Source organism: Peromyscus eremicus, chromosome 16_21, assembly GCF_949786415.1.
Source record: "Peromyscus eremicus chromosome 16_21, PerEre_H2_v1, whole genome shotgun sequence".
NCBI classification, from domain to species: Eukaryota; Metazoa; Chordata; class Mammalia; order Rodentia; family Cricetidae; genus Peromyscus; species Peromyscus eremicus.
In genome coordinates, this window is record NC_081432.1 from 7,322,384 (window position 1) to 7,349,811 (window position 27,428).

Consider the following 27,428-nt stretch of genomic DNA (forward strand, 5'->3'; position numbering starts at 1 on the left):
TCTGGGATGTACTGTTTCTCACCCTGCATGTGGGTGACATGGCTCTTTCCTTGGTGACAATCTACTGAGCCATACTCTCTGTACACTCAGTTACTTCTTAGAAGTAGAATTTAAGCAACTATCATTCCTTTAAAGCATGCATTCCCTTGTCCTCTGTGTATAAGTGTTCATTTGTTGGATGTACATTCTTTTTTAGATGAATTAATTAGTGTGTGAGGGGGGGCATATATGCCATTGTGTGTAGGGAGAGTCAGGACAACTTTGTGGACTTGGTTCTCTCCTATCTTGATGTGGCTTGTGAGGGTTGAACTCAGGTCATGAGGCTTGTTCAGCAAGTGCTATACCCACTGAGCAATCTTGCCAGCTTCTGCTCCATGCATTTCCAAGGGCCTTAACATTTTCTCAATTTATAGCATGAACCATGGCAATTTCTACCTCCACAACAAGTTACACAAAGTAATAGATCCAGGGTATCTGATGCCCTCTTCTGGCCCCGGCAGGCACTGCACCCACGTGCACAGATACAAATACACACATAATTAAAACTAAAAAATAAATATTTTAAAGATTTATTCTTATTTTACATGTATACGTGTGGGCCTGAGTGCATGTAAGTGTACCACCTGTGGGCAGGTGCCCACAGAGAGTGTTGGCTCACCAAAGCTGGAGTTACAGGCAGTTGGAAGCCACTCAGTGTAGTTGTTAGGCACTAAGCCTGGATCTTCTATAAGAACAGCCAGTGCTCTGAACCACTGAGTAATCTCAGTAGACCCTAAATTCTTTTTGAAAAATTTGAATATAGATGGGCATGTCGGTACCACCCACCAACAAGACAAAACCCTTTTTCATCCTTTACTTCTGCGTCCATGGGAGGCTCTTGATGTTTTCTCTCAGGGCTGCATCTTAGAAAGTCCATGCTGAATTCAAGCCAGCACCCTACCCTTCGCAGACACGCACAGTCTCACACACCCACACCCTTATCTATGATCGCTTTCTTCTTGCTGCTTAGCAGCCTGGAGGTCACCTCTTTCTGCACAGAAATCACATCCTTGCTTCCTTTTCCCCCTCCTGGCAGAAGGGACAAATTACTTTCCCGTTCCACATCAGTTGGCCACATCTGACAAACGGAGAGCTTCTCGGCCTCTTCCCTCCTGACGTGTGTCTGCAGGCAGTGTCCGAACAGATAAGGGTTCTTCAACATTAACAATGGATCCTCCAGTAGGAACTCACCTCCCGAGTCTTGTGTCTTCTTCCCAAGTCACTGCGATAAAAATCATTTCATTCTTTTACTTCAAAACATTTAAGGGGATGGCGTTAAAAATAACACTCCACACATTTAAGTAAAAAAGCACTCATTTGTGCTGTCCACGAAGAGGGTAAAGTTTACCACAACTACAAGGCGTTTGAGGCCTGGCAAGTGAGCTCAGAGGGTAAAGGCCCTTGCTGCCAAGGCTGACGACCTGAATTCAAACTGCAGGACCCACACTGTGGAAAGAGAATAAACTGCAGTAAGTTGCCCTTTGACCCCCATACCTGTGTGCTATGTCACGCACCCCCCACGATAAATGAATAGAATGATTTTAAATTAAATTTATTCACATGTGAACATTTTTATCACCTCATAATACTTCTGTCTCTGGTATCTTACTCTGTGTGTGGTGTATTTCCCATCAGGCCTGTTCTTCTCAGACTTAGGTGACTTGAGGTCCGTGCTACCATAACGACAAGTGACATCCTTCATTTGCCCCCCCCGCCCCCCCCGCCCCCCCCCCGTCCCACCCCCACCCCGTCAACATCCCAGCCAGCACTGTTTGCAGCATCCCTCACTTGTCTTGTGACTGGCTTGATTTTTATTTTATTTTATTTTATTTTTGGTCTGGCATATTTGAAGAGGCTGAGTCATACACCAGAGCCTCACCTGGTATTTTCAGGCCCCTTCACAATTATTTCTGTGGCCATTGATGAGCTCAGCTGTGTGGACAATTAGACTGGATGATTAAAATGGTCAAGCGCGCCGCATCGGTGACCCTGTTCTGTTTGTCTTGATGGCACTGTGTCTTCGCTGGGTGGGGGTACTCTCCACTGGATTCTGCAGACCCCGAGAGCCCGAGTCTTTCATTAGCTTGCCCTGGCAGGTTTGAGCACATGGAATTCTCAAACTCTTTAAGGCTGTGATTCTCAGAGCCCTCAAAGGAATTTTTTTGGTCTCCCTCCTGCCCCCTATACCATTCTCAGGGCATTATGTACACATGATTTGTATTCTGGTGTATGTGTGTCCCCTGTATATGGGGATGTGTCTAAACCAGTAGGGATGAAATATAGGGAGGCGGACTTCAAGCTCAGACACCGACTCCTTTGTGATGCCTTCAAATTAATAGCCACATTTTGTCATTTAATGCTGCGACTGACTCATGGGTCTGCTAATGACATGATGGTGGAGGCTGGCCATGCTCCCTGGGCCTCGCACCTCTGTATTAGATTGAAGCCCACGGCCACAATCATTTTCCAAATGCTTAATTCAGTCTGGAGCTTGGTGTCATTTAGATACCTTTGTTTGGTTCCTGTGTCTCCCTAAGACAAACCAGTCACTTGCGGCAGATATCAATACTCGTTCACGTGAATCAAGATTTTTCACTTAGCAGGGCTGTCGCCGAAGCAAAGAGATGGGTCATTTTTGTCCTGTTTTCTTGCCCCCCCCCACCGTGTGTGCATGTGTGTGTGTGTGTGTGTGTGTGTGTGTGTGTGTGTGTGTTCCAGAGAGAGTGTTTTCAGAGCAATGCAATTCCGAATGCTCTTTTTGAGAACAGCTCCAAGAGCTGCTATTTGTCAGGGTGGAGAGTGGACCAAGGGTTAATAGACTTTCGGGATTGGAAAGGAACCAGGAGAAACTTCTTGTCTCGTGTCAGTTCTTTGGCTGTTTCCTCGTGCTCCTGCAGAGGGACCCGCTGCACTCAGTGAAAAGCCTCTGCGGGGGTGACAGGCGCTTCTGCCTGCCTTTGGCTGAGAGGAGCCTTTAGGCACTGGCCTTGGTCATAGTCACGGCCACATCTCCTAAAATCCTAGTCTTGCCCATGGCTACCAACGATTTAGTCCCTTTTAATTTGGCCAGCCATCAGAAAATACCAAAGCCACTCTCTCCAAGGCCACCTGCATCCACCTAATGACATTTCTGCTGACTTCATTCCCTTGACTGTAGCTAGGATGTCAAGTCTGGATTCTCTCTGTCTCTCTCTCTGTCTCTCTGTCTCTCTGTCTCTCTCTGTCTCTCTCTCTCTCTGTCTCTCTCTCTCTCTCTCTCTCGCTCTCGTGTGCCACATGCATGCTGGTGTCCACACAGGCCAGAAGGGGGCATCTGATACCCCTCCTCAAGGTGGAATTATAGGTTGTAGGTTCTGGGAACCGAACTCCAGTCCTCTGTACCTCTGTAAGAGCAGTAAGTGCTGGTAAACTCTTTTAGACCTTGGCTTCCCTCTGTGCACTTCCTTGGTTCTCTTCCTGCCCCCCGGCCATCTTTGTGACTTTTCCCAGGCAGGCTCTGCCTTTGGGCTCAGCCGCTTCTTCTCACAGGTGTGGCTGTTCCTCTCTCTGTGTGACTGACTCAATGCCAACAGCCACTGTAGGAAGTTCTGTTCTCCCGTGACCCCCTCAATGCACAGTCTGGCCATCTTTCCCCTAAGCCATCCTCATGAGGATTCTGCTGCCCTCCTCGGGCATCATCCTCCAGAACACACAAAGTTGGACCCTCCACCAAATAGCTTGGAAAAGGGGGAGCAGGAACACATGGGTCACAGAAGAGACAGAGAAGGGAAGGTCATAAGTAATAACAGAGGCTGCCAGAGGTCAAGCCAGATGAGCTCCAAAGGGCTAGATGGATTTCTCAGTAAGATCACAGTTGGCATAGAAGTCCCTGGGGTGCAGGTGGGAACTTGAGGGGTCAGATTTTAAGATGAGTGAGTGAATCAAGGAAGTGGAGGGGGCCAGGGAGAGAGAGAAAGAGAATTTATATGGATGATTTACTGGGAACTCTGAAGAAATCAGACTTTGAAGAAAAGAAACACATCGGAGGATATGTGCGAGAAGGAAGGATTTTCTTTCTCTATTAATGATAAGAGTAGACCACTCGAGGCCGGGCGGTGGTGGCGCACGCCTTTAATCCCAGCACTCGGGAGGCAGAGCCAGGTGGATCTCTGTGAGTTCGAGGCCAGCCTGGACTACCAAGTGAGTCCCAGGAAAGGCGCAAAGCTACACAGAGAAACTCTGTCTCGAAAAAACCAAAAAAAAAAAAAAAAAAAAAAAAAGAGTAGACCACTCGAATGCTGCTGGAGGGAAGGAGGAGGGGGCACAGAGGGAGAGAGAGAGGGACTGTAAGGATATCAGCCAGGGGTTAGAAAAGGTGAGAGGGATGTGTCTGTCAGTGGAGAGACTCTTGGGGCCCGTGGATGGGTTCCTGGACACCTCTCCAGTTATACAAGAACAGCATGGAAGGACTAGCCATAGATGCTGTGCTGGATGGATGGTTGTGTGTCAACTTGACACAAGCTAGAATCAACCCAGAGGAGGGAGCCTCAACTGAGAAAATGCCTCCATAAGATCGAGCTGTAGGCAAGCCTGTAGAGCATTTTCTTAATTAGTGATTGATGGAGGAGGGCTCAGCTCATTGTGAGTGGTGCCATCCCTGGGCTGGTGGTCCTGGGTTCTGTAGAAAAGCAGGCTGAGCAAGCCAGTAAGCAGCACCCTTCCGTGGCCTCTGCATCAGCTCCTGATCCCAGGTTCCTGACCTGATTGAGCTCCTGGCCTGACTTTCTTGAATGATGAATAGTGATGTGGAAGTGTAAGCCAAAAACCCTTTCCTGCCCAAGTTACTTTTTGGTCATCATGTTTTTGTCACAGCGATAGAAACCCTGACTAAGACAGATGCTCACAGTGGATAACAGTCCAGGCTTGGTGCTAAGAGGTGAAGGGAATTTCCTATCCTCCACTTAAAGGCAGGGGCAGGATTATCTTGGGAGCAAGAAAATGTTGGGGGCAAGAATTTCAGGAAAGTGACAGAATCTGGGGGAAGAGGGCTGGTGGAGACAAGGAAGGACTTCAGGGGCTTCTGCACAGCAGCTGTATGGTACTTGCTGGTATCCCCCAGCAGTGAGGTCCTGCTGTAAGAAGGGAGTCTCTTCTCCGAGTTTGTCTGTTTGGGGCTTTGTCTGACATGCAATGAGAAGGGAGGATCTAATAAGGCAGGGAAGAAAGGAGGTGGAGTTGATTAGTTACAAATGTTGTGGTCCGGGCAAGCAAGATGGCTCCACTTGCCACCAAGCCTGATGACCTAAGTTTGTCCCTTGGAACCTACACGGTAGAAGGAGACAGCTGATATCCACACATTGTCCTCTGACCTTCACACATGCACCACAGCACATACATGTGTGTGCCTGCCTCCCTCCCCACCCCCCCACATACAAAATAAAATAAATAAATATAGAAGTGATAAGGTCAGGAGCGGAGAGGCCAGACTGCTGGAGGGACCCTGAACATGAACAGAGAGGTTGAGGAAATGACCCAGTAAAGTGCTCGAGCTGCAAGCATGAGGACCTGGGTTCAATGCCCAGCACCCACAAAGAAGGCTGAGGACCTTGGCCCAGACCTAGCATCCCTTCACCCGGGATGCAGAGACAAGGAAGATCCATGGGGCTTGCTGGCCAGCTAGTCCAGCTCCATCAGTGAACTCCTGGTTCAAGGGAGAGTTCCTGTCTCAAAACGTAAAGTAGAGAGCAATTGAGGGAAATGCATGACATTGGCTTCTGGCCTTTGCATACACCTCTCTCCCTCCCCCCTACCCCCCCCCCCCACGGAGCAGATGTTGGTGGGTTACTGAAATGATTGGGGACAGATGGCAGGGATGGTGAAGGGAAGAAGGGCTGGTCGCCCCAGCCTGTGGTTGTCAGGGCAGCAGAGAGGTTCTCATGATGGGTGGAGGAATGACTGGGAAGTGCTTGTGTGTCCAGGGTTGATTCCCGTAAAAGCAAAAAGGTAGAGAGACTATTTTGTGTGGAAATGGAACCATGCCGGAGGGCATAATGGGAAGGTTTGGAGGGAGAGAAGAATTGATAGTGGAGGGGTCCCAGGAAAACCAGTTGCTCCGAGAGAAGGCCGGCTGTGTCAGGAGTTAAACTTCCGAACACCAGCCATTTGGGGTGGGGGGTCCCAGCCTTACTGTGTTCATGGATTCCGACAGAGCCTGTCACTTAGAGGAGTGACACAGAGTACCCGTGTTCTCTAGAGTCCCTGCAGAGAGCCAGCTCATCCCACCGACAGCCTTCCAGATACTTGACTTGTGCTCAGAAGTGTTTCCCTTCCCCTTTGTCCACCCGGTTCTTAAAATAAATGTGGGTCGGGGACCAGCAAGTGGCCTGTCCTGCGAGAGCGTTTGACAGAGTGGCAGTCCTCAGGCCTGCCTTCCACGGCAGAATCATCTGGGACATTTTTAATACATACTAATGGCTGGGGCCCAAAACCAATCGTGTCTTAATCTCAGGGGTTAAGACCTCAAGACTCTAGAGCTGAGAGCCTCGGTGATCAGTTTTCTCAAGAGTTCCCTTAGTCATTCTAATGTGACAAGAACCTTGACTTTAGACCCTGGATAACTGATGTGTGGTCCTCCTGCAGCGACTGCATCACGGAGATACAGAACCCCAGGTCCCAGTCTTGACCCACCCGCCAGATGAGAACCTAGGTGTTTACAGGAGTTCCTTCCCCAGATGATTTCTGGGATCATTAACATTTGAGAGAAAGGGCTGGGAGACAGGCCAGTCAGTAAAGTGCTTGTCATGCAAACAGGGAGCCCTGAGTTCAGATCCTCAGGACCCACATAAAAAACTGGGTGTGACTGTATATGCCTGCAATCCCAGCACTGGGGTAGCACAGAGGATGGAACCCTGAAACTCGACGGCCAGACAGTCTAAGCAAATTTGTGAACTCCAGATTCAGTGAATCCTGTCTTGGAGAATAAGATAAGAGGATGCCCGAGGAAGACACGTGACTTCAATCTTTAGTTTCCACACACACACACACACACACACACACACACACACACACACACACACACACTCCTGCCACCTGCCATTAACACAGGCCCATCATTACAGAGTACCATCCAGCTCTTGGTAAAGCTGAGGAGCACACCTTTCCTGGCCATCTGTTCCGTTCACGTTTTCTAAGACCTGGTAGGGAGGATCACTTAAAACACACCGCGGCTCTCTTGAAGCCAGCTGATTGCACAGGCCAGGCGGCGGACATCAGTTTGCTTTAGTGTTAGCTGGCTCCCGTTGCAGGAGTTAATACACAGCAAGTGTTGCTTCAGACCTGCCTTTCCACAGTATGATCCTAGATTAATAGTGAGTTTTTTAAAATTATGAACTTGACAAGTGTTTTAAGAGTTTATTATGCTTTATGAATTTGAAGGGAAGAATTGTTTAAACACCTCATCTAGAGCACATGGAACTCCAGTGTTCAGTCACGTCCCCCATCTTTCATGTGGGTGGTTAAATTGCATGAAGAATAGAAGGTTATTGCTGCTGAGGTCTCCCTCTGACTGACTTTTCGTTTCTTCTTTCAAGAATGGGAACATTTGAATCACTTTCAGAATGATTATAAGAAAATTCATGCCAAAACAAAAGTGTTTGATTTGCAAGCTTTTGTGAAGAAAACTATACCAATCGTCCTTTAAAAAACTTATGCAAACAGCAGAAAGAGCAGATTGTAGTTTCATTAGGGTTGACATCGGTCTCCAAGAAAGACAGCCCTTCACTTCTTAAAACCCGGCAATTAATGTTTGAGAAGTTTCAATATGTTTTGAATGTGACAAGACTGTGTCCTTCATAGGAAGCCAGTGTCAAATGCCTGGAAAAGCGGCCGGGGACGCAGCTCAGTTGGTGGACTGTTTGCTTAACATGCACAGAGTCCTGGGTTGGATTCCCGATACTATGTAAAATGAGTGGTGTTTGAGGAGGCAGAGGGATTAGAAGGTCAAGGAAGGTCATTCTTGGCTACAGATGGTGTTTGAAGTTAGCTAGATAACGAGACTCCATCTCAATAAACGGGCGGATACATCATAGATAGATTTGGAAATACATTCATCTTTTCTCTTCCATGTTCTCTGAGTAGTGGATACATCATAGATAGATTTGGAAATACATGTATCTTTTCTCTTCCATGTTCTCTGAGTAGTGGATACATCATAGATAGATTTGGAAATACATGCATCTTTTCTCTTCCATGTTCTCTGAGTAGTGGATACATCATAGATAGATTTGTAAATACATGCATCTTTTTTCTTCCATGTTCTCTGAGTAGGGATGGCTCACAAACCATTCCCTACCCTTGCGCTAGGTCTCAAAAGTGTTTACTCAACACTGTCATTCTTGGTTTCTGAACAGATGTGTGTACTGGATCCCACCTGCTGGCGTGCTAAGAATGCCTCTTAAGCATGAGGATGCTTACTGTTGGAGTCTGGACAATGTAATGCATGCTCCCCAGTAGGGCCAGACAGGAAATAGTGTCTCCTTAACTGTACTGGAGTTTAGCAGAACTCTCTGATAATGACTAAAATCTTAAAAGCAGAAAGAAGATATTAAAGGAAAAAACAAAACAAAACAAAAAACAGCCAGCTTCTCTTCTCTTCAGACACTCTGGCATAGCCCCGAAAGCCGTACGGGGTGAGGTCAATTTATAGTTTAGTCATGACTTAAGATGTATAGAAAGAAAAATATCAATTACTCAACTAGTACGGAAGGAAGGTTAAGCCTGGGATTAGTGACTCTTAGCTTCATAATATCAGAGGAGAATTTTAAAATGTTGTAAGCTAAGGTCAATTTAATTCTAGACACTCAAGTTGGATATGTAGTGTCTACTAGACACATGGATGAACACTGTGAGTTGAATTATGAAAATGACATTTTCTGCAGGAAAGATGGCTCAGCAGTTAAAAGCACTGGCTGCTCTTGCAGAGGACTTGCGTTTGATTCCCAACACACACACATGGCAGCTCACAACCATCTGTGACCACAGTTCCAGGGCATCTGATGCATTATTCTGGCCTCCGTGGGTACCAGGGCACAGGAATGGTACACTCATCCATGCAGGCAAAACACTCATACAAATAAATAAATCCAAAAATGACATTTTCAGACTGATTAGAAGGGTGAATTGAGTTTCCTTATTTTATTCATATATATACCACTGAACTACAAACTCATGAAATGTGTTACTGACGTGTGGGATTTCCCCAGTGTTTAAAATGAAAGTGAGGAGCTGGGGAGGTGGGTGACTCAGTGGTTAAGTAAGTGTACTTACTACTCTTCCAGAGGACCAGGGTTCGATTCCCAGCTTCCACATGGTGGCTTACAACTATCTGTAACATCAGTTCCAGGGGATTTGGTGCCCTCTTCTGGTTTCTGTGGGCACTGCTTACACATGTGGTGCACAGACTTACATGCAGGCGAACACTCATACATATAAAATAAAAATAAATAAATCTCAAAAAAAAAAAGCCAGAGGTGAAGATGATTGATTGATTGGTGATCACATCACCTTCTGGGACTCCAGGAAGTGGCCAGCTGTTGTTGCCACGTGAACTTCCACCGTGTCTCCTGATGACTGTAGCTCACACTGTGAGTGCGTTCACTGTGTCTCCTGATGACTGTAGCTCATCTGTGAGTGTGTTCACTGTGTCTCCTGATGACTGTCGCTCACACTGTGAGTGTGTTCACTGTGTCTCCTGATGACTGTAGCTCATCTGTGAGTGTGTTCACTGTGTCTCCTGATGACTGTAGCTCACACCGTGAGTGTGTTCACTGTGTCTCCTGATGACTGTAGCTCATCTGTGAGTGTGTTCACTGTGTCTCCTGATGACTGTAGCTCACACTGTGAGTGCGTTCACTGTGTCTCCTGATGACTGTAGCTCATCTGTGAGTGTGTTCACTGTGTCTCCTGATGACTGTAGCTCACACTGTGAGTGCGTTCACTGTGTCTCCTGATGACTGTAGCTCATCTGTGAGTGTGTTCACTGTGTCTCCTGATGACTGTAGCTCACACTGTGAGTGCGTTCACTGTGTCTCCTGATGACTGTAGCTCATCTGTGAGTGTGTTCACTGTGTCTCCTGATGACTGTAGCTCACACTGTGAGTGCGTTCACTGTGTCTCCTGATGACTGTAGCTCACACTGTGAGTGTGTTCACTGTGTCTCCTGATGACTGTAGCTCACACTGTGAGTGCGTTCACTGTGTCTCCTGATGACTGTAGCTCACACCGTGAGTGTGTTCACCGTGTCTCCTGATGACTGTCGCTCACACTGTGAGTGTGTTCACTGTGTCTCCTGATGACTGTAGCTCACACCGTGAGTGTGTTCACCGTGTCTCCTGATGACTGTCGCTCACACTGTGAGTGTGTTCACTGTGTCTCCTGATGACTGTCGCTCACACCGTGAGTGTGTTCACTGTGTCTCCTGATGACTGTAGCTCACACTGTGAGTGTGTTCACTGTGTCTCCTGATGACTGTAGCTCACACTGTGTGTTCACTGTGTCTCCTGATGACTGTAGCTCATCTGTGAGTGTGTTCACCGTGTCTCCTGATGACTGTAGCTCATCTGTGAGTGTGTTCACTGTGTCTCCTGATGACTGTAGCTCACACTGTGAGTGCGTTCACTGTGTCTCCTGATGACTGTAGCTCACACTGTGAGTGTGTTCACCGTGTCTCCTGATGACTGTAGCTCACACCGTGAGTGTGTTCACTGTGTCTCCTGATGACTGTAGCTCATCTGTGAGTGTGTTCACCGTGTCTCCTGATGACTGTAGCTCATCTGTGAGTGTGTTCACCGTGTCTCCTGATGACTGTAGCTCATCTGTGAGTGTGTTCACTGTGTCTCCTGATGACTGTAGCTCACACTGTGAGTGTGTTCACTGTGTCTCCTGATGACTGTCGCTCACACTGTGAGTGTGTTCACTGTGTCTCCTGATGACTGTCGCTCACACCGTGAGTGTGTTCACTGTGTCTCCTGATGACTGTAGCTCACACTGTGAGTGCGTTCACTGTGTCTCCTGATGACTGTAGCTCACACTGTGAGTGTGTTCACCGTGTCTCCTGATGACTGTAGCTCACACCGTGAGTGTGTTCACTGTGTCTCCTGATGACTGTAGCTCATCTGTGAGTGTGTTCACTGTGTCTCCTGATGACTGTAGCTCATCTGTGAGTGTGTTCACTGTGTCTCCTGATGACTGTAGCTCACACCGTGAGTGTGTTCACTGTGTCTCCTGATGACTGTAGCTCACACTGTGAGTGCGTTCACTGTGTCTCCTGATGACTGTAGCTCATCTGTGAGTGTGTTCACTGTGTCTCCTGATGACTGTAGCTCATCTGTGAGTGTGTTCACTGTGTCTCCTGATGACTGTAGCTCATCTGTGAGTGTGTTCACTGTGTCTCCTGATGACTGTAGCTCACACTGTGAGTGTGTTCACTGTGTCTCCTGATGACTGTAGCTCATCTGTGAGTGTGTTCACTGTGTCTCCTGATGACTGTAGCTCATCTGTGAGTGTGTTCACTGTGTCTCCTGATGACTGTAGCTCACACCGTGAGTGTGTTCACCGTGTCTCCTGATGACTGTAGCTCACACCGTGAGTGTGTTCACTGTGTCTCCTGATGACTGTAGCTCATACTGTGAGTGTGTTCACTGTGTCTCCTGATGACTGTAGCTCATCTGTGAGTGTGTTCACTGTGTCTCCTGATGACTGTCGCTCACACTGTGAGTGTGTTCACTGTGTCTCCTGATGACTGTAGCTCACACTGTGAGTGTGTTCACTGTGTCTCCTGATGACTGTAGCTCACACCGTGAGTGTGTTCACTGTGTCTCCTGATGACTGTAGCTCATCTGTGAGTGTGTTCACTGTGTCTCCTGATGACTGTAGCTCATCTGTGAGTGTGTTCACTGTGTCTCCTGATGACTGTAGCTCACACCGTGAGTGTGTTCACTGTGTCTCCTGATGACTGTAGCTCACACTGTGAGTGTGTTCACTGTGTCTCCTGATGACTGTCGCTCACACTGTGAGTGTGTTCACTGTGTCTCCTGATGACTGTAGCTCATACTGTGAGTGTGTTCACTGTGTCTCCTGATGACTGTCGCTCACACTGTGAGTGTGTTCACTGTGTCTCCTGATGACTGTAGCTCACACCGTGAGTGTGTTCACTGTGTCTCCTGATGACTGTAGCTCATCTGTGAGTGTGTTCACTGTGTCTCCTGATGACTGTAGCTCATCTGTGAGTGTGTTCACTGTGTCTCCTGATGACTGTAGCTCACACTGTGAGTGTGTTCACTGTGTCTCCTGATGACTGTAGCTCATCTGTGAGTGTGTTCACTGTGTCTCCTGATGACTGTAGCTCATCTGTGAGTGTGTTCACTGTGTCTCCTGATGACTGTAGCTCACACCGTGAGTGTGTTCACCGTGTCTCCTGATGACTGTAGCTCACACCGTGAGTGTGTTCACTGTGTCTCCTGATGACTGTAGCTCATACTGTGAGTGTGTTCACTGTGTCTCCTGATGACTGTAGCTCATCTGTGAGTGTGTTCACTGTGTCTCCTGATGACTGTCGCTCACACTGTGAGTGTGTTCACTGTGTCTCCTGATGACTGTAGCTCACACTGTGAGTGTGTTCACTGTGTCTCCTGATGACTGTAGCTCACACCGTGAGTGTGTTCACTGTGTCTCCTGATGACTGTAGCTCATCTGTGAGTGTGTTCACTGTGTCTCCTGATGACTGTAGCTCATCTGTGAGTGTGTTCACTGTGTCTCCTGATGACTGTAGCTCACACCGTGAGTGTGTTCACTGTGTCTCCTGATGACTGTAGCTCACACTGTGAGTGTGTTCACTGTGTCTCCTGATGACTGTCGCTCACACTGTGAGTGTGTTCACTGTGTCTCCTGATGACTGTAGCTCATACTGTGAGTGTGTTCACTGTGTCTCCTGATGACTGTCGCTCACACTGTGAGTGTGTTCACTGTGTCTCCTGATGACTGTAGCTCACACCGTGAGTGTGTTCACTGTGTCTCCTGATGACTGTAGCTCATCTGTGAGTGTGTTCACTGTGTCTCCTGATGACTGTAGCTCACACTGTGAGTGTGTTCACTGTGTCTCCTGATGACTGTAGCTCATCTGTGAGTGTGTTTACTGTGTCTCCTGATGACTGTAGCTCACACTGTGAGTGTGTTCACTGTGTCTCCTGATGACTGTAGCTCATCTGTGAGTGTGTTCACTGTGTCTCCTGATGACTGTAGCTCACACTGTGAGTGTGTTCACTGTGTCTCCTGATGACTGTAGCTCACACTGTGAGTGTGTTCACTGTGTCTCCTGATGACTGTAGCTCATACTGTGAGTGTGTTCACTGTGTCTCCTGATGACTGTCGCTCACACTGTGAGTGCGTTCACTGTGTCTCCTGATGACTGTAGCTCATCTGTGAGTGTGTTCACTGTGTCTCCTGATGACTGTAGCTCACACTGTGAGTGTGTTCACTGTGTCTCCTGATGACTGTAGCTCATACTGTGAGTGTGTTCACTGTGTCTCCTGATGACTGTAGCTCATACTGTGAGTGCATACTTTTCTGCTCTGGTTGATGGAGGGGCTTGACTTTTGGAAGGACACAGAAGGCTCTCTTTAGCGCCCCAGCTCCTGTTTTCATGGGCGCTTTGAATGAGCTTTCTTAGATGCAAGGACAGACAAGTCATTGGCTTCCTCTAAATGTCCAGTGCCTTTCCGCCTTCCAAGAAGCACTGTGGGGCCAGCGAAATGGCTCATGGGTAAGTGTCTTGCCGCCCAGCTTGACAACCTAAATTGGATTCCGGTACCCACATGGTGGAAAGAGAGAAGTGCTTCCTGCACGCTGCTGTCTGACTTCCACGTGGGTGCCATGGCGTGTGTGTGCACACACACATGCACACATGCATGTAAACAAATACAATAAAAAAGCACTCTAGAAGAAGCAGTAGGAACTCTGACCTGAGAAGCCATGCTGCAGCCTTTGTACTGTCTTTATCTGGACTCATCGACTCCCCCCTTAACGCAGACCTGGCCTCTGTGTCTTCGCACATGCTGTTGCTCGAGCTGGCCTTGTCCTGTCTTGCAAGTTCTCAGGCAGCTTTCAAGGTTTGCAGCCAGAGGCTGGAGAAACGATGATGGCACAGCAGTTGAGAGTGTGGACTGGGCTTGCCGAAGAGCCGGGTTTGGTTTCCAGCACCCACGCTGGGCAGCTCACAGCTGCCTGTAGTCTGGCTCCAGAATAATCTGATGTCTCTTGCCTTCCCTCCCCACCCCTACAATGCGCATACCTATAACTAAAAACAGCCAAAAATACATATTGAAAAGAGAGTTGTGGTTAACTTCCACTTTGCAGTTAGGACTTCCTGAACCTTTCTCATGCCTTTGACTGTGTCCTACTAATGCTCTGCCTCCCTCTAGGGCAGTGGTTCTCAACCTGTGGGTTGCGACCCCTTTGGGGGGTCAAATGACACTTTCATGGGGGCCTCCTAAGACCGTCGGAAACCACAGATATTTACGTAACTGTAGTTTTGCTGCAGTTATGAAGTAGCAATGAAAATAATCTTATGGTTGGGTGTCACCACAGCACGTGGAACTGTATTAAAGGGGTCGCAGTGTTAGGGAGGCTGAGAACCACTCGTCTCAAGACAGACACTCTTAGACTTGAATGCAGTCAATGGGTGGCCTCTTCCACTTTGTGAGACCTTGAACTGTGCCTGGCACACTGTGGCCACTCTTAGGAGAGTTGACAACAAAAGAATGGGCCCCTCTGCATGAACTGGAGTCCCTCGGTACAGCCAGGCTGGGTGCTGTTCTTTCCTTCCATTCCCAGGGAGCTTAACCCCTTGCAACATCTCCTCCGTGGTTCTCAGAGGCCACTCAAGAGTGCCAGGGATGGGAGATGGGGATGGAAATGATCTAAACACATTGTAGTCATGCATGAGATTATCAAAAAATGAGTACTGGGGATGGATACATTCCATATTTTAACAGAGTCTTACAATTCTTCCACCATGTGTATGAGAACTGAAAGGCAGCAGTAGATCACAGGCAGCTGGTTTTCCAGCCAGCTTTAAAATTGGGATTTTTTTTTCTAACATCAAATGCCAATCTCCAGAAAAGACTTCTCTTATTGAATTGAGTGGCATGATTCCCAAATATTAAGTTTAGAGAAAGGCCACAAGATACGGAGCCACCCATTATCTTAAAATAACTGTATTATGCACATTAAAAGATGTAGCTTTCCATTTCCGGTGTGATTGCTTTGTTTGATCAAATTGAAAGTCAGGTTCCTATTATGGTGTTTATGCCTTATTTCCTTAGACTAAATGAAATTGTCCCATTATGGCAAATAGAAGCTTCATAATGGTTTGATTCGGGTTTAATTGGAAGGCTGTTTCTCAGAATACTTTACCATTCCGGTCACACGTTGGAGTTTGTGTTTTCCAGTAGAGACCGTGAGCTGGGACTAGGTTGAAACCCTTAAAAAGACTTGCAGTCCCAGGAGACTTCCAAACCAAGGTCCCTCTCTCTTCGCTGTCCTCATGGAAACAAATCCCTAGAAGAAATGCCCCTTGCCCCTTGCTCTAGGGTTCTGCTCTCAGCTCCTCCCAGGATGGACAGGCTGTGTGGAGACTGTCAAGCCCCCCTCAGTGTTACTTCCTCTGTGTTTCTGAAGTGGACTTCACCAAGAGCCTTCTCTCTCTCTCTCTCTCTCTCTCTCTCTCTCTCTCTCTCTCTCTCTCCCCTCAAGGCTTCCTCACAGCAATGAGGCAGGAGGTGACCCGAGCTCACAAAGGCTGGGCACTGGACACTGTGACCATCCACAATGAAGTCCTTCGGCAGACCAAGGAGGAGATCACCTCGCCCCCTGCGGTAGGTGCTGTGGGGAGCTGAGGGTAGAAATCCAAGTTCAGCTCAAGATTGTCGTTGACGGCTGGGGGTGTAGTGCAGTGAACGGTCAAACAGTTACCTAGTGCGCAAGGCCCCAGGTTCAATCCCCAGTACCGCACGGGCAAACAGAAAATTAAAAGCTGACCTTGGCTTCTTCAGTGAAAAGCCTGTCTGCTTTTCAGGGAGGTTTTTCTCAGTTGTAACCAGACAACCTCAAGGCCAGTGCCTCCCCCGTCTGCTGAGTGGGAGGTTAATGACAAGGGCTAGTGAGCCCAGCAACTCCCTGGTGACCTTTCTTTAGAAAGGAAAGTTATGGTCATGTTTGCTTAGAGGGATTTCCATGTGTCTTCGGCTTGTGCGCTGGGCTCACAGGGTCCCCTGTAGTGGCTGAGGGCCATGCACATCCACTGGACTAACGGTTGGGAGCTCAGTTCCACTGTGTTGTCCCTCTGTGTGTGTTGGGACTCCTGGGGGTGGAGAACCTGCCATGCTGTGGAGAGAGCAGGCCCCCTGAGCCACTGCATTGACACGGATGCCCGGCAACTTCTTTAATGATTTCGCTCTTCCGTCTGAAAAATGTGTGACAGTCCAGCCTCTCTGCAGGAAGTCTCAGGGCTGTAAAGGCCATCGTGTGTGCTTAGTGGCGGATCTGACATGGCAGCTCAATAAATCTTCGTCCTTCTCTTCTTCTCTGATGGCCATTCCCTCAGTACCAAGGGGATTAGGGCAGACAGTTTTCTCAGCTCTGGGCCAAGTTTTCTGCCGCTTTGTAACGGGAGGTCTTCTTTCCAGTTTCGAGAAGGTTCCTTATGCCTCTCCAAGCACTCGTCCCACACACCCCACCCTGTGTATTTCTCCCAGGCGCTCTGTAAGGTAATTTAGGCCCCACTATTACATATTCTGAGGTTCTTGCATCTTCTATCTATGATGGCACCCCCCTCCCGTGTCACCTCCATGTTGTAAGTATCTGTGGTACCACCTAGCTTCCTGGTACCTCAATCCATATTTGTTGCCTAAAATACTACAGATGGGGCTACTAAAATCCTTGAATGTCTTTCCTTCACAGTTAAGGAGTCAGGAAGTCCAAGAACCACTGTAGTCCATTGGGAGAGTGCTGGTTTAGCAAGTATGGAGTCCTGATGGGATCCCCAGCAGCACATAAGCTGGGTGTTGTGGCATGTATCTGTAATCCCAATACTCAGGAGACGGAAGCAGGGGGATCAGGAGTTTAAGGCCAGCCTGGGCTGCATGAGACCCTGTCTCCAAACAAAACAAAATGAGTCAGTGATTGGCAGTGTTGGTTTCTTCCAGAAGGAAGGTGTGAGAGGCAGTCTTACTCTGTGACTCTCTCCTGGCTGCTGATGCCTGCTGGCAACCCTTGGCAAGACTGGTTGGTTTTGGCTGTCTCATTCCCAATGCTGTCAAGAGCCTTGTTCCCTCTGTGCCTCTCTGTGTGACCTACCCCTACACACACACACACATACACACACACACACACACATACAAACACATACAAGCTCATACACACACACACAAACACATACAAGCTCATACACACACACACATAAAAACACATACAAGCTCATACACACACACAAACATACACACACATACAAACATATACAAGCTCACACACACATACACACAAACACATACACACAAACACATACACACACACACACACACACACACACACACACACACACACACACACCATGTTGGATCTAGGGCCTTTCTAGATCCAGTGTGTTCATGTCTAAACACAGTATATCTACAAAGCCAAACCATGCATCTGAGGTACTGGGTTGACATAAATGTGGGGTAACACTATTCTACCTGTCACATCTTCTCACTGTGACTCTTAAGGTCCCTAAGTTTCAAGGGCTATAGAAAAGGACACAGTTGGCTGTAGGATGGTTCCTAGTAATCACCTTGTTCATGTAAATAATTGTCAACCACACTAAGTTAACGATGGGAACTCTTGTCTCCTGATCTTCTGGGACTGCCCAGGATCTCACTGTCAAACCATGTGCTTCAGTTTGCGGTTCACAATATATGGTCCTCATGCAGTTAGCCCACATGAGCGAGTCCTAGAAACTCTCTGCAGCTAATCTCTCTGTCCTTTACCATGATCTACATTTACTTCCCCTGGCCACATCTTCATTAGAAATAGAAAAACGGTCACCCTCTTCTACATAAATATACTTTATGAGCTTGCATGATTCTCTCTGGCCCTTTCTTGTTTTAATGAATACATGTTCTGTGGCTCCCCCGTGCCTGCAAGATAGAGTTCAGACACTTCAGCTCGGCAGATTCGTCTTCCATGGTCAAGTGATAACTCATTTTATTACCATTGCACCCTTCGCCAAGAAGTAAAATATCTTCTCTGCCCATCCTGTCTGTCTTTGTGGAGTTGCTCCGGCCCCTTCTCCCCATTTCCATCTGCTGCTGCACCCCTTCAGGGATCTCTTCAAGACTCTTCCCCTCCGCAGTCTGCCCTGCTGGCAAAAGCCCATGTGACCTTCAATCCAAAGTCACTGCTCTTATCCTTAGAAGCCATCACCAAGCAATTCCATTAACAAATTTCAAACTGTCCCCTGTACTCAGGGGTCTTGGCTTCCTTGATTTAAAGGTGAGGCCCACAAAGGCAAGTCCATTTGTAGGAAAGAACGTAGGGAGGATGGTTTGGCCATACACTGTGGAGCAGCCAACTCCTCCCCTCCGTTTTCACATCCACTTTGCTGTACCTCTCCAGGCCTCTGGGGGCGCTCTCATCTTATTTCATCTGTGAAGGAGATGGGCTGGAGCCCAGAGTTGGCTTGGTCAGCTCAGCCTAAAGTCCCATTGACCATAGCTCTAAGTCACAGCATATGCTCCCAGCTTGCACCAGCTCCAACTGGACTTTACAGCTACCTGCAGAGGTGATTTGGCCCTCCTGTTACCCAGGTTGGCCACCCCACATCCCAATAACTCATAGCAGGGCATTTCCACCATGCAGCCAGACTCACTGTGCGCCCCAGGGGAAAACGTGGCCTGGTATCTTGTGAATGCAATTTCTCCAGTGGTGGTGCCTTATCTGTTCGTGCTTTAAGACTGGCGTGTGTTTTCTTTCTGAGCCGGCAGCCCTGATTACATAATGGATGTCTAGCTTTCAGCACTTCCTCTTTGTCCCTTGACCTTTCAGGAAGGGGTGTATATTTATGGACTGTATATGGACGGAGCATCCTGGGACAGGCGGAATGGGAAGCTCACAGAATCCACCCCGAAGGTTCTCTTCATGCAGATTCCCGTCCTGCACATCTTTGCCATTAACTCCACGGCACCCAAGGACCCGAAACTGTACGTGTGTCCTATCTACAAGAAACCCCGGCGAACTGATCTCACCTTCATCACCGTGGTGTACCTGCGCACAGTGCTGTCCCCAGATCACTGGATCCTGAGGGGAGTGGCCCTCTTGTGTGACATCAAGTAAGCTCATGTCTACCTGCCATGGGCCCCGGAAGAGCCACCTAGAAGCCCTGCCGTTGAGAGACTCAGACACAGGTGTCTTTCTTTCCTGGTAGGTCTGTTATTTCTCTCTTTCAATTAAACAGTTTATACTTCTCCCATGGCTTATCTGTTTCTTCCTCTCGTATCACTATTCCAAGAACCGTTCCGAATTCATGCTTCTGATGCCAAGAACTCACATTATGTTATAATTGCTTTTTGAAAGATAAACCCCTGTCTTCGTGTTCAAATACATTTTAGAAGGCTTGCATTTGAAAAGTCGAAAACGGGGTGCTGATAGGATCCATCCTAAAAGGACCCCAGCAGATAGAACTTTTCCCTCGGATGAAAACCACTCCTGGACTGGCAAGATGGCTCAGTGGGGAAAGGCACTTGTCACCAAGCTTAGCAGCATGAGTTGGATACTCTGGGATCCACCTGGTAGGAGGAAAATATCCACTCCTCCAAGCTGTGCTCTGGTCTACACATAGGCACTGTGGGGCATGCATGTGCTCTCTGGCATGCATGCTCATGCACACATGCACACACACACACACACACACACACACACATAAATAATTAAAATATACAAATAAATATATCAAATAAATAAAATTAAAAAAGAAAATCCCTCCCAATAAATAATCTTTCCATATCTAGGTTTGTTCAAATATTACCCTTTTGAGTTTTTGTGTGTGTATGTGTGTGTATGTGTGTGTGTGTGTGTGTGCGCGCGTGCACACGCACGCGCGCGCTGTTGGGGAATGTCAGAAAACCCACTGGGACAGTTGATCTTGTAATTGATTTTAATTTTATTTAGTATTATTTCCTCTTCTTTTTGCAGTACTTTTGAGGCTCAGGGAACTCTGGCTCCCTGGCTCTCCCTCCCAAGCCCAATTCTGCAGGAAATAATGAAACACATGTCTAGGTAGCAAATGGAGAAAGCAAAACAAACTCCATCAAACGAAATTAGGTTAGACGCTGAACATCTTAAAAAGCAGGCTTTAGAAAGTGAAGCTATTTCTTACTCAGTAGTTAGTCTGAAACTCAGTATGAACCTTGATTTCCTGCTGAAGGAAGTTGTCAATTTAACGAAACAGATGGGGCCTTCGACTGCACCGCTCGCGTAGCCCCGGGACAGTGAAGAAGTATCTGTCTGTCGTCTTCTCATCTGGAATCTTCTTGCCTGCCCCTAGCTACTTGCGCGAACTTCATCCTCTCGGTTCTGGAGGAGGAGTCATTCCAGATTGCCCCCCTCCCCTGCTGTCCCATCACCCAGTGAGATGGTCCAGTGATACCCTGGATAAGGTATCCAGGGATGACCTCAGAGGAGACTCTGATGTACCTCCTGCCTGGGGTAGCTCCTGGAAGTAGAATACAGTAGCAACCTCTGATCTGTCCCTGAGGCCTGTTCAATGTCAAAGTCATAGAACTTAATAACTAAGTACCTGTCATGGTTTCCTTTCTATTGTGATAAAAACAAAAAACAAAACACCCTGACTGAAAGCAATGTAGGGGAAGAAAGTTTTCATTTGGATTACATTTCCGGGTCACAATCCATCATTGAGGGAAGTCATGGCAGGAGCTTGAAGTGCAAACCCTGGAAGATCCTTGCTTGCTGGCTCACTCTGGCTTCTTTGCAGGCTCATGCTTACTCAGCTAGTTTTCTCATCTAGCTCAGGATCGCCTGCCTAGGGATGGCACCACCCACAGTGGGCTGGACCCGCCTGCATCCATCAAGACAGACCTCACAGAAATGTCCACAGACTGACCTGATAAAGACAGGTTACTCAATGACATTTTAAAAAAATTATTTCAGGTGATCCAATGCTGTGTCAAATTGATGGTTAATGCTAACTAGAACAGTAGCCAAGCCCCTGGTCTAAGTGTCCTTGTACTTGTCATGATCAGGGCATACACTAAAGCAAAGGTGGCATTCCCTGGGTGAGGGATCCTCCTGAAATGAAGCTAGACTTTGGAAGCACCTGCCTGTCAGTCCAGATGGGCCCAGCAAAGCAATCTCAGTATAGCAAGCCAGTCAGTGGGTTCTGACACAGTACACATGTCAAGTGATTAAAGGCAAATGTATAATCTAAACCCCTGACATCCAAGAGGAGACTTAGAGAATAATAATTAGGCCTGATGTTGTTTAATAACTTGAATGGCTTGGAGACAACGGGGGTGGAGGGAAAGATATAGAAAGCTGTAACTCTAGCAAAGGTCACCAATAAGACTGGTTAATGGCACACGAGAACTATTTTCTGGGAACTCTGCTGTGGCTGATTATTTTGCTCTGAGTCAACAGTGAGGAGAAAGAGAGATGGGCACGGAGGACCGGCCAATATGGGCACCTGGCCCCTGGGCAGTGCCTCCAAATGGTTCTGTTGACGCTTGGCACTTCTGAACTGCCTGGGTTCTGCTGAGAGCTGGCTGGGGACCCAGCTCCGCTGTCTCTCTCTAGCTTAGCAAATGGCTTTCCTTAGACATTTTGCACCATTGAACTTCCATAAACACATAACCATTTTCTCAGCAAAATTGTTGCTCTTTCACTAATTACATAATTTGCCACACTTGAGTGAGGGAGACCTGGTGAGCATAAAGAGCGGAGGGAGAGGAGGAGATGGTTAAGCCAACAGAAGCTGGGGCAGACGCAGTGGGTTTTTTGTTTGCCCTCCTTGGAATCGGTCCACGTTTTCTCGTTTTGGTCTCAGCAGCGTGAGCCATGAGATTTATATCTTCTTTGATTTAAAATGTTATTTTACTTTGGTCTTTACATAAAAATAAGGGCAAAGAAAAGCACCCAGAGATAGAGCCTAAAAAAGAGATCTGTCTTGCGGGCGGTGAGGTGTGCATGAGCCGCACTCTGCTGTCAGAGATGAATAGGGACCTCAGCAGGGGAGGCGCTGTGACTCGGGCCATGGCTGAAGGTCATGGATGTGGTTGGGGATACTCAAGGGTGAAGGATGGAGCGAACACAAGGTAGCCCTGGGGCTGGGTCCTGAGCTTTTCATAGATATCATCTAGGCTGCGGACGGGTGGGTTCCGGGGAAGGGCCCCGCGTGAGGAGATATATTAGTTATCTCATCGCTGTGACCAAGTACCGACAAGAAGCGGTTCTCAGGTGAGGAAGGGTTTGTTTTAGCCCACAGTTTGCGGGTGGGCACAGTTCATCACAGTGGTGGGAGTGAATGGCTTGTGGCTGCAGTCTGGAACAGGAGGCTGCTGGCTCACATGTGGGTAGATAAGGAAGCAGAGACCAGACAGGAAGCAGGGCCAGGCTATAGACCTCAAGGACCGCCTCCAGTGACATCCCTCAGTGAAGCTCCACCTCCTGAAGGCTCTCCAGCCTTCCAAAGCAGCAGCGCAAGCTGAGGGTCAAGTGTTCAAACGTAAGAGCCGTGGGTCACACCACAGGAGAGAGGGGAAGAGAGAGACGAAATAACCAGGGACAGAGGCCAGATAACCTTCAAGAAAATTCCATCACGAGGACTACACACTCCGGATACCAAAGGCCTCATGAGCTCGCCATCCTGTCACTCAAACGGCTCTTCACTCTACAAGTTTCTGCAAAGTACAGCTTATTAGCCATCCCAATAAGTATTGACACAGTGAAAGGATCAGCAAACAGCAGGTTTGCTGATTAGCACCCCTGATTACAGGCAATGACAAGGACGGAGGGACCGTCTGTGAGGGACAGGTCTGAAGGGCTAGAATGGCAGAGGCCAGTGGGGTGCTGATGGGCTGGGGATGGGAGGGTTGGTTAGGAGGCCATTGTTCTAGACTGGAGCCAAAGGGCTGATAGTTGGAAAAGAGGAAAGAGTCTTCTGAAAGATGCCGAGAGGGAGAACTTGGGGACTCCGAAACTGAGTTGAGAAGGGTCAACAGAAAGGGTCTGAAGAGGGCTGAAGGTGTGCCTCAGTGGTAGAGTGCTTGCCTAGCATGCTCAACACACCACACACACACACACACACACACACACACACACACACACACAGAGAGACAAACATAACACATATATACACCTCACACATACAACCACTCCATAACACATAAATACAACATATATACTACACACACTCTCTCTCCAGATAAGCCTTGAAGATACAGCTGTTTATAGACTGGAGAGTCTAGCTGAATGTTTGTTTCTTTTGTTCTTAAATTTTGGGAAAGAGAGGGCTGGGGAGGTGGCTCAGTCCATAAAGCACTTGCCTCGTAAGCATTAAGACCTAAGTTCGGATCCCAGGACCCACGTGGAGAGCTGGGCACTGTGGTGTGCATCTGTAACCCCAGGAACCATGAGATGGAGACACAGAGACTAGTAGATCCTCAAGTCGCTTCTCAAAGTGAAATGTGAGGACCAGTACCCGAGTTTGTTCTCTGACCTCCACATTTGTATACGGCACACATGTGCCTGTACTCACAGACACAAATGTACACACACACACACACACACACACACACACACACACCAAATGTGTATATATCCATTGAGAGAAAAAAGAATACTTTAGGAAAAGATGAAAGAGTGAAAACTTAAAAAGAAAAATTTACTATACTAAGTGAAGAAATTAGAAACTGTGGAGATCTTTTCAGTTTTTTTTTCTATTTTATTTTATTTACATGATGTTTTGCCTTCATGTGTGTCTATGTGCCACATGTGTGCAGTGCCCAAGGAGGCCAGAAGAGGGCATCAGATCCCGAGGACTGCAGTTAGAGAGGATTGTGATCCACCTTGAGGGTTCTGGGAATGAACTCTGGGTCCTCTGCAAGAGCAGTCAGTCCTCTTAACCTCTGAGCCAGCTCTTCAGTCTACTTCCAATTTTAAAAAGCCAAAAGCAACTCAGAGTTAAAGTAACTTAATGACTTGAACCTAGGTGGCTAATAAAATCTCTAATGTTGCCACTTTTGGAAATTAAAAAAAAACAAACAAACAACTTTGATAATTAGCCTAATCAGAAAGACTTGAAAGATACAGCAGTTGAAAAGATGCCACCAGGTGACACTAGCCACTGTCAACACCGCTGACACACGGGACCAGTACAAATACTGAGTGATCATGTGGAACTATCTGGAACTGTTGAGCCATTGATGTACATGGCTTTCTAGACTTGATCAAAACGTTCAGGCCATTAAAAACTCAAAGACTTCCTTTTTTCCCCTCCCTGTCTTAGTTCAGGTTCTCTAGAAGCCAGCTGGGAGAGATAGGGATTTGGGAATGGGAGGGTTCCTAGAAAAAGCTCTGGGCACAGCTCCTGTGGTGGGGTTGGAGGAGACAGACTGGGACCAAGTTGGGCTGCTAGCAAAAGATGGCCTTTCAGGCCGTCCCACATGTGGGCAGGGAGCAGGCAGAGGAAGCCGGTCATAGCACTAAGCCCTGTAGTCAAGAAGGCAGTTTGGGCCCTGAGTGGGATTAGCCAGCTCGGGACGGCTGTCTCTCCCCGCCCGCCCCCAGTCTTTCCCCACCTGCTTTGCCTCGAAATCCAGTCATGAGGCTGTTTTGCATCGTCTCCTCTTTTTACCTTCCTCAGAAATCTGAACAACTTAATAAAAAGTACTTGAGGGAGACTTGGTTAGCCCCTGTAACCTGGGAAGGACCAGGTGAAGAGAGGACCCTTCCTGACGGAGGACTCTGAGCAATGAATGGACAGGTTTTGAAAAGATGCCCCGTCAACTCAAAAACAACTAAAATTTAAAAGCCTCCATTTTTAATTGCTGTTTTTTTTTTCATGGCCATAAATTCCCTGAGAATTTCTGAAGGATCGGGCTGTATTTTTGCCTTTGAAAAATTACTTTTGTACCTTGAGCACATGGGGAGAAGTTAGTCGCCTCCATTGCGTCTGGCGTGGACTACAAAAAGGGACCACAGTCTTTGAACACTCAAGTCTTGATTTACATACAAGCCTCTGAGATGAATATAAATAGTTTAGGGATGATACTCAAGATATAAAAATCATCTTTGCCTACCCTGAATCAATACTAATGCCTTCTAGGAGCTGTTGGGGCAAAGATCACCTTAACCCCTTCTATTTGCCCGAGGCTGAGTGGAGATTGAAGACCTCATAGGTATTGCTGTCCCCTCAACCCACTAAGGCTTATAAGATCACCTCTTTTGGGATTATGGGGTGCGGGCTCTGGAAAGTGACAGTGTTACAGGTGTTTCATTATAAACCGTTTTAATTGAACAGGTGTCCCTGGGCTGCAGGTACCCGCCTCGACTCCTCACACAAGCATGGTGCCAGCAGCTCCCACCTGCCATCCTCACTTAGGGTGGGACTGACTAATTAAATCACCTCCTCTCTGTATCCAGACAGAAATCTTCATTGACCCAGTCCAGACACTTCACGCTCGCGGCTCCAATTCCCTGACACCTTCGTGGCTCCTCCAAGGTGGTGTTTATGAGTGTGTCGGGGGCTCTTTTCCATTTCTCATGCTGATCAATCCATGGGTAGTTCTGTCACCAGGAAGGAACCCCAGCCTCCTCAGAAATTTGACTGGGGACTTCACTGTGTGTCCGGGGGATAAGGACACTACGCTGTCATTTCTGGCTTCTCTGCCTGCCTTCCTGATTATGCGAAGCGTCTCTTCTCTATTGTCTCTCTTCCTTTGTGAGCCCTAAAGGACATCCGTGTCCTGTCATGATAACACCCAAAGAGAGGTTGCCAGAAAAACAGAAGACAGTCTTCTCACCCCCCTCCTTTATCTCTCCGCTCTCTTTCTTTCTCTCCAGAGCCGGACTGGCTGTTTGGCATTTAGCTAGACTGTATCAAAAGCGTCTTCAATGTGTCATCCCTCTCCTGGGAAAAGCAGTCACTTTTGGTTTTTTTCCACATTTATGGAATTTTTTTTTTTTTTCTAGAGAACCGATTTGTGCTTTCTGCCTCATCTGCTTTCACCGAAAGCTGGTCCCGACTGCCAGCAGGAGCTGTGACATTCCCTGGTGGCTCTCAGATCCCACGTTCCTCTTGGGTCCTTCCTGTGTGCAGGGTATATCCTTGGCGGTGGAGCAGCGGACCCAGGGATGATCAGGTCCATTTTCTCTGTGACCTCGACTCTTGCCTCTCACGCCCACCTCCCTGCTCTCCCCTGAAGCTGTGAGAGGTAAGGACTGACCCTAGAGGTCACGGCCATGCTCATGTCTGTTAGCTCACATGACTCACTCCTGGAGCCCGGCCAGCAGAGCCTCACAGGCCGCCTGTGTCACTCTGTCATCATGGCCTTCCCCTCTGCTCCATTCATCCTGGAGCAGAAGGGGAAGACACAAGTGGAGAGCAAACAGGCTGCTGCCAACCTTCCATGGGTCACGCTTGAACTACACCTAGTGTTAGATGGTGACACCACCCGCCGGCATGCCACTTGTCCCACCTGAAACCTGTGAGCCTTTCCCGTCTCCACTAGCACGTGATTCAAGCTCTCTTCCCGACAGTCTTCCTTGGAAACGTTTGATTGACAGGTAACATGCGAGCATCCATACTGCCCGGCTCTGCGTTTCTCAAGCCACTCTCTCCGTTCTGATCATCCATCCAGTATGTAGATGTCTCCGGGTCAATTTATGTATTAATTTGTCACTTGCTGCATAATATTTAGTACTGAGATAAAAAACAAATAAGCCAATCCTACGAGGAATTGATTTTCCCTTCCACATCTGTTCACAAAGACATAAATCTAAAGTTTTGCTACTTTAAAAGCCTCCAATGCAAATATAATCTAAAATTGCTAGGCTTTGAAGTTAGCCTATTCTGTCAAAAGATGTTTATGGACCCGATCTCTGGAGCCTGGCCACTCATCTTCCGCCTGCAGGCTCCGAAGACATTGATCACCTCTCGAGGTCCGCTCCAGTTCTCCGCAACCAAGCCCGAGGGTGTTGTGTGCCTATTGCATACTCTAAACTCTGTAACCACCCCTAGGAGAAATGCAGGCGCGACCAAGTCGTGGAACAGATCTCAGACACTTACCAGAACAGAGAACACCGGCTCTGCC

At 47.8% G+C, this 27,428-nt stretch overlaps 1 protein-coding gene across 1 annotated transcript in view; it reads left to right on the forward strand.

Moving 5' to 3' along the window:
* Positions 1-19,569, forward strand: part of Dnah8 (dynein axonemal heavy chain 8) — a 239,804-nt gene extending 220,235 nt beyond the window's left edge. The window contains 2 exon segments of the mRNA XM_059282134.1: positions 15,826-15,947; positions 19,150-19,569. Of these exon segments, the coding sequence (XP_059138117.1) occupies positions 15,826-15,947; positions 19,150-19,437 (410 nt within the window). The 3' untranslated portion in view covers positions 19,438-19,569.
* The last annotated feature ends 7,859 nt before the right edge of the window (positions 19,570-27,428 follow it).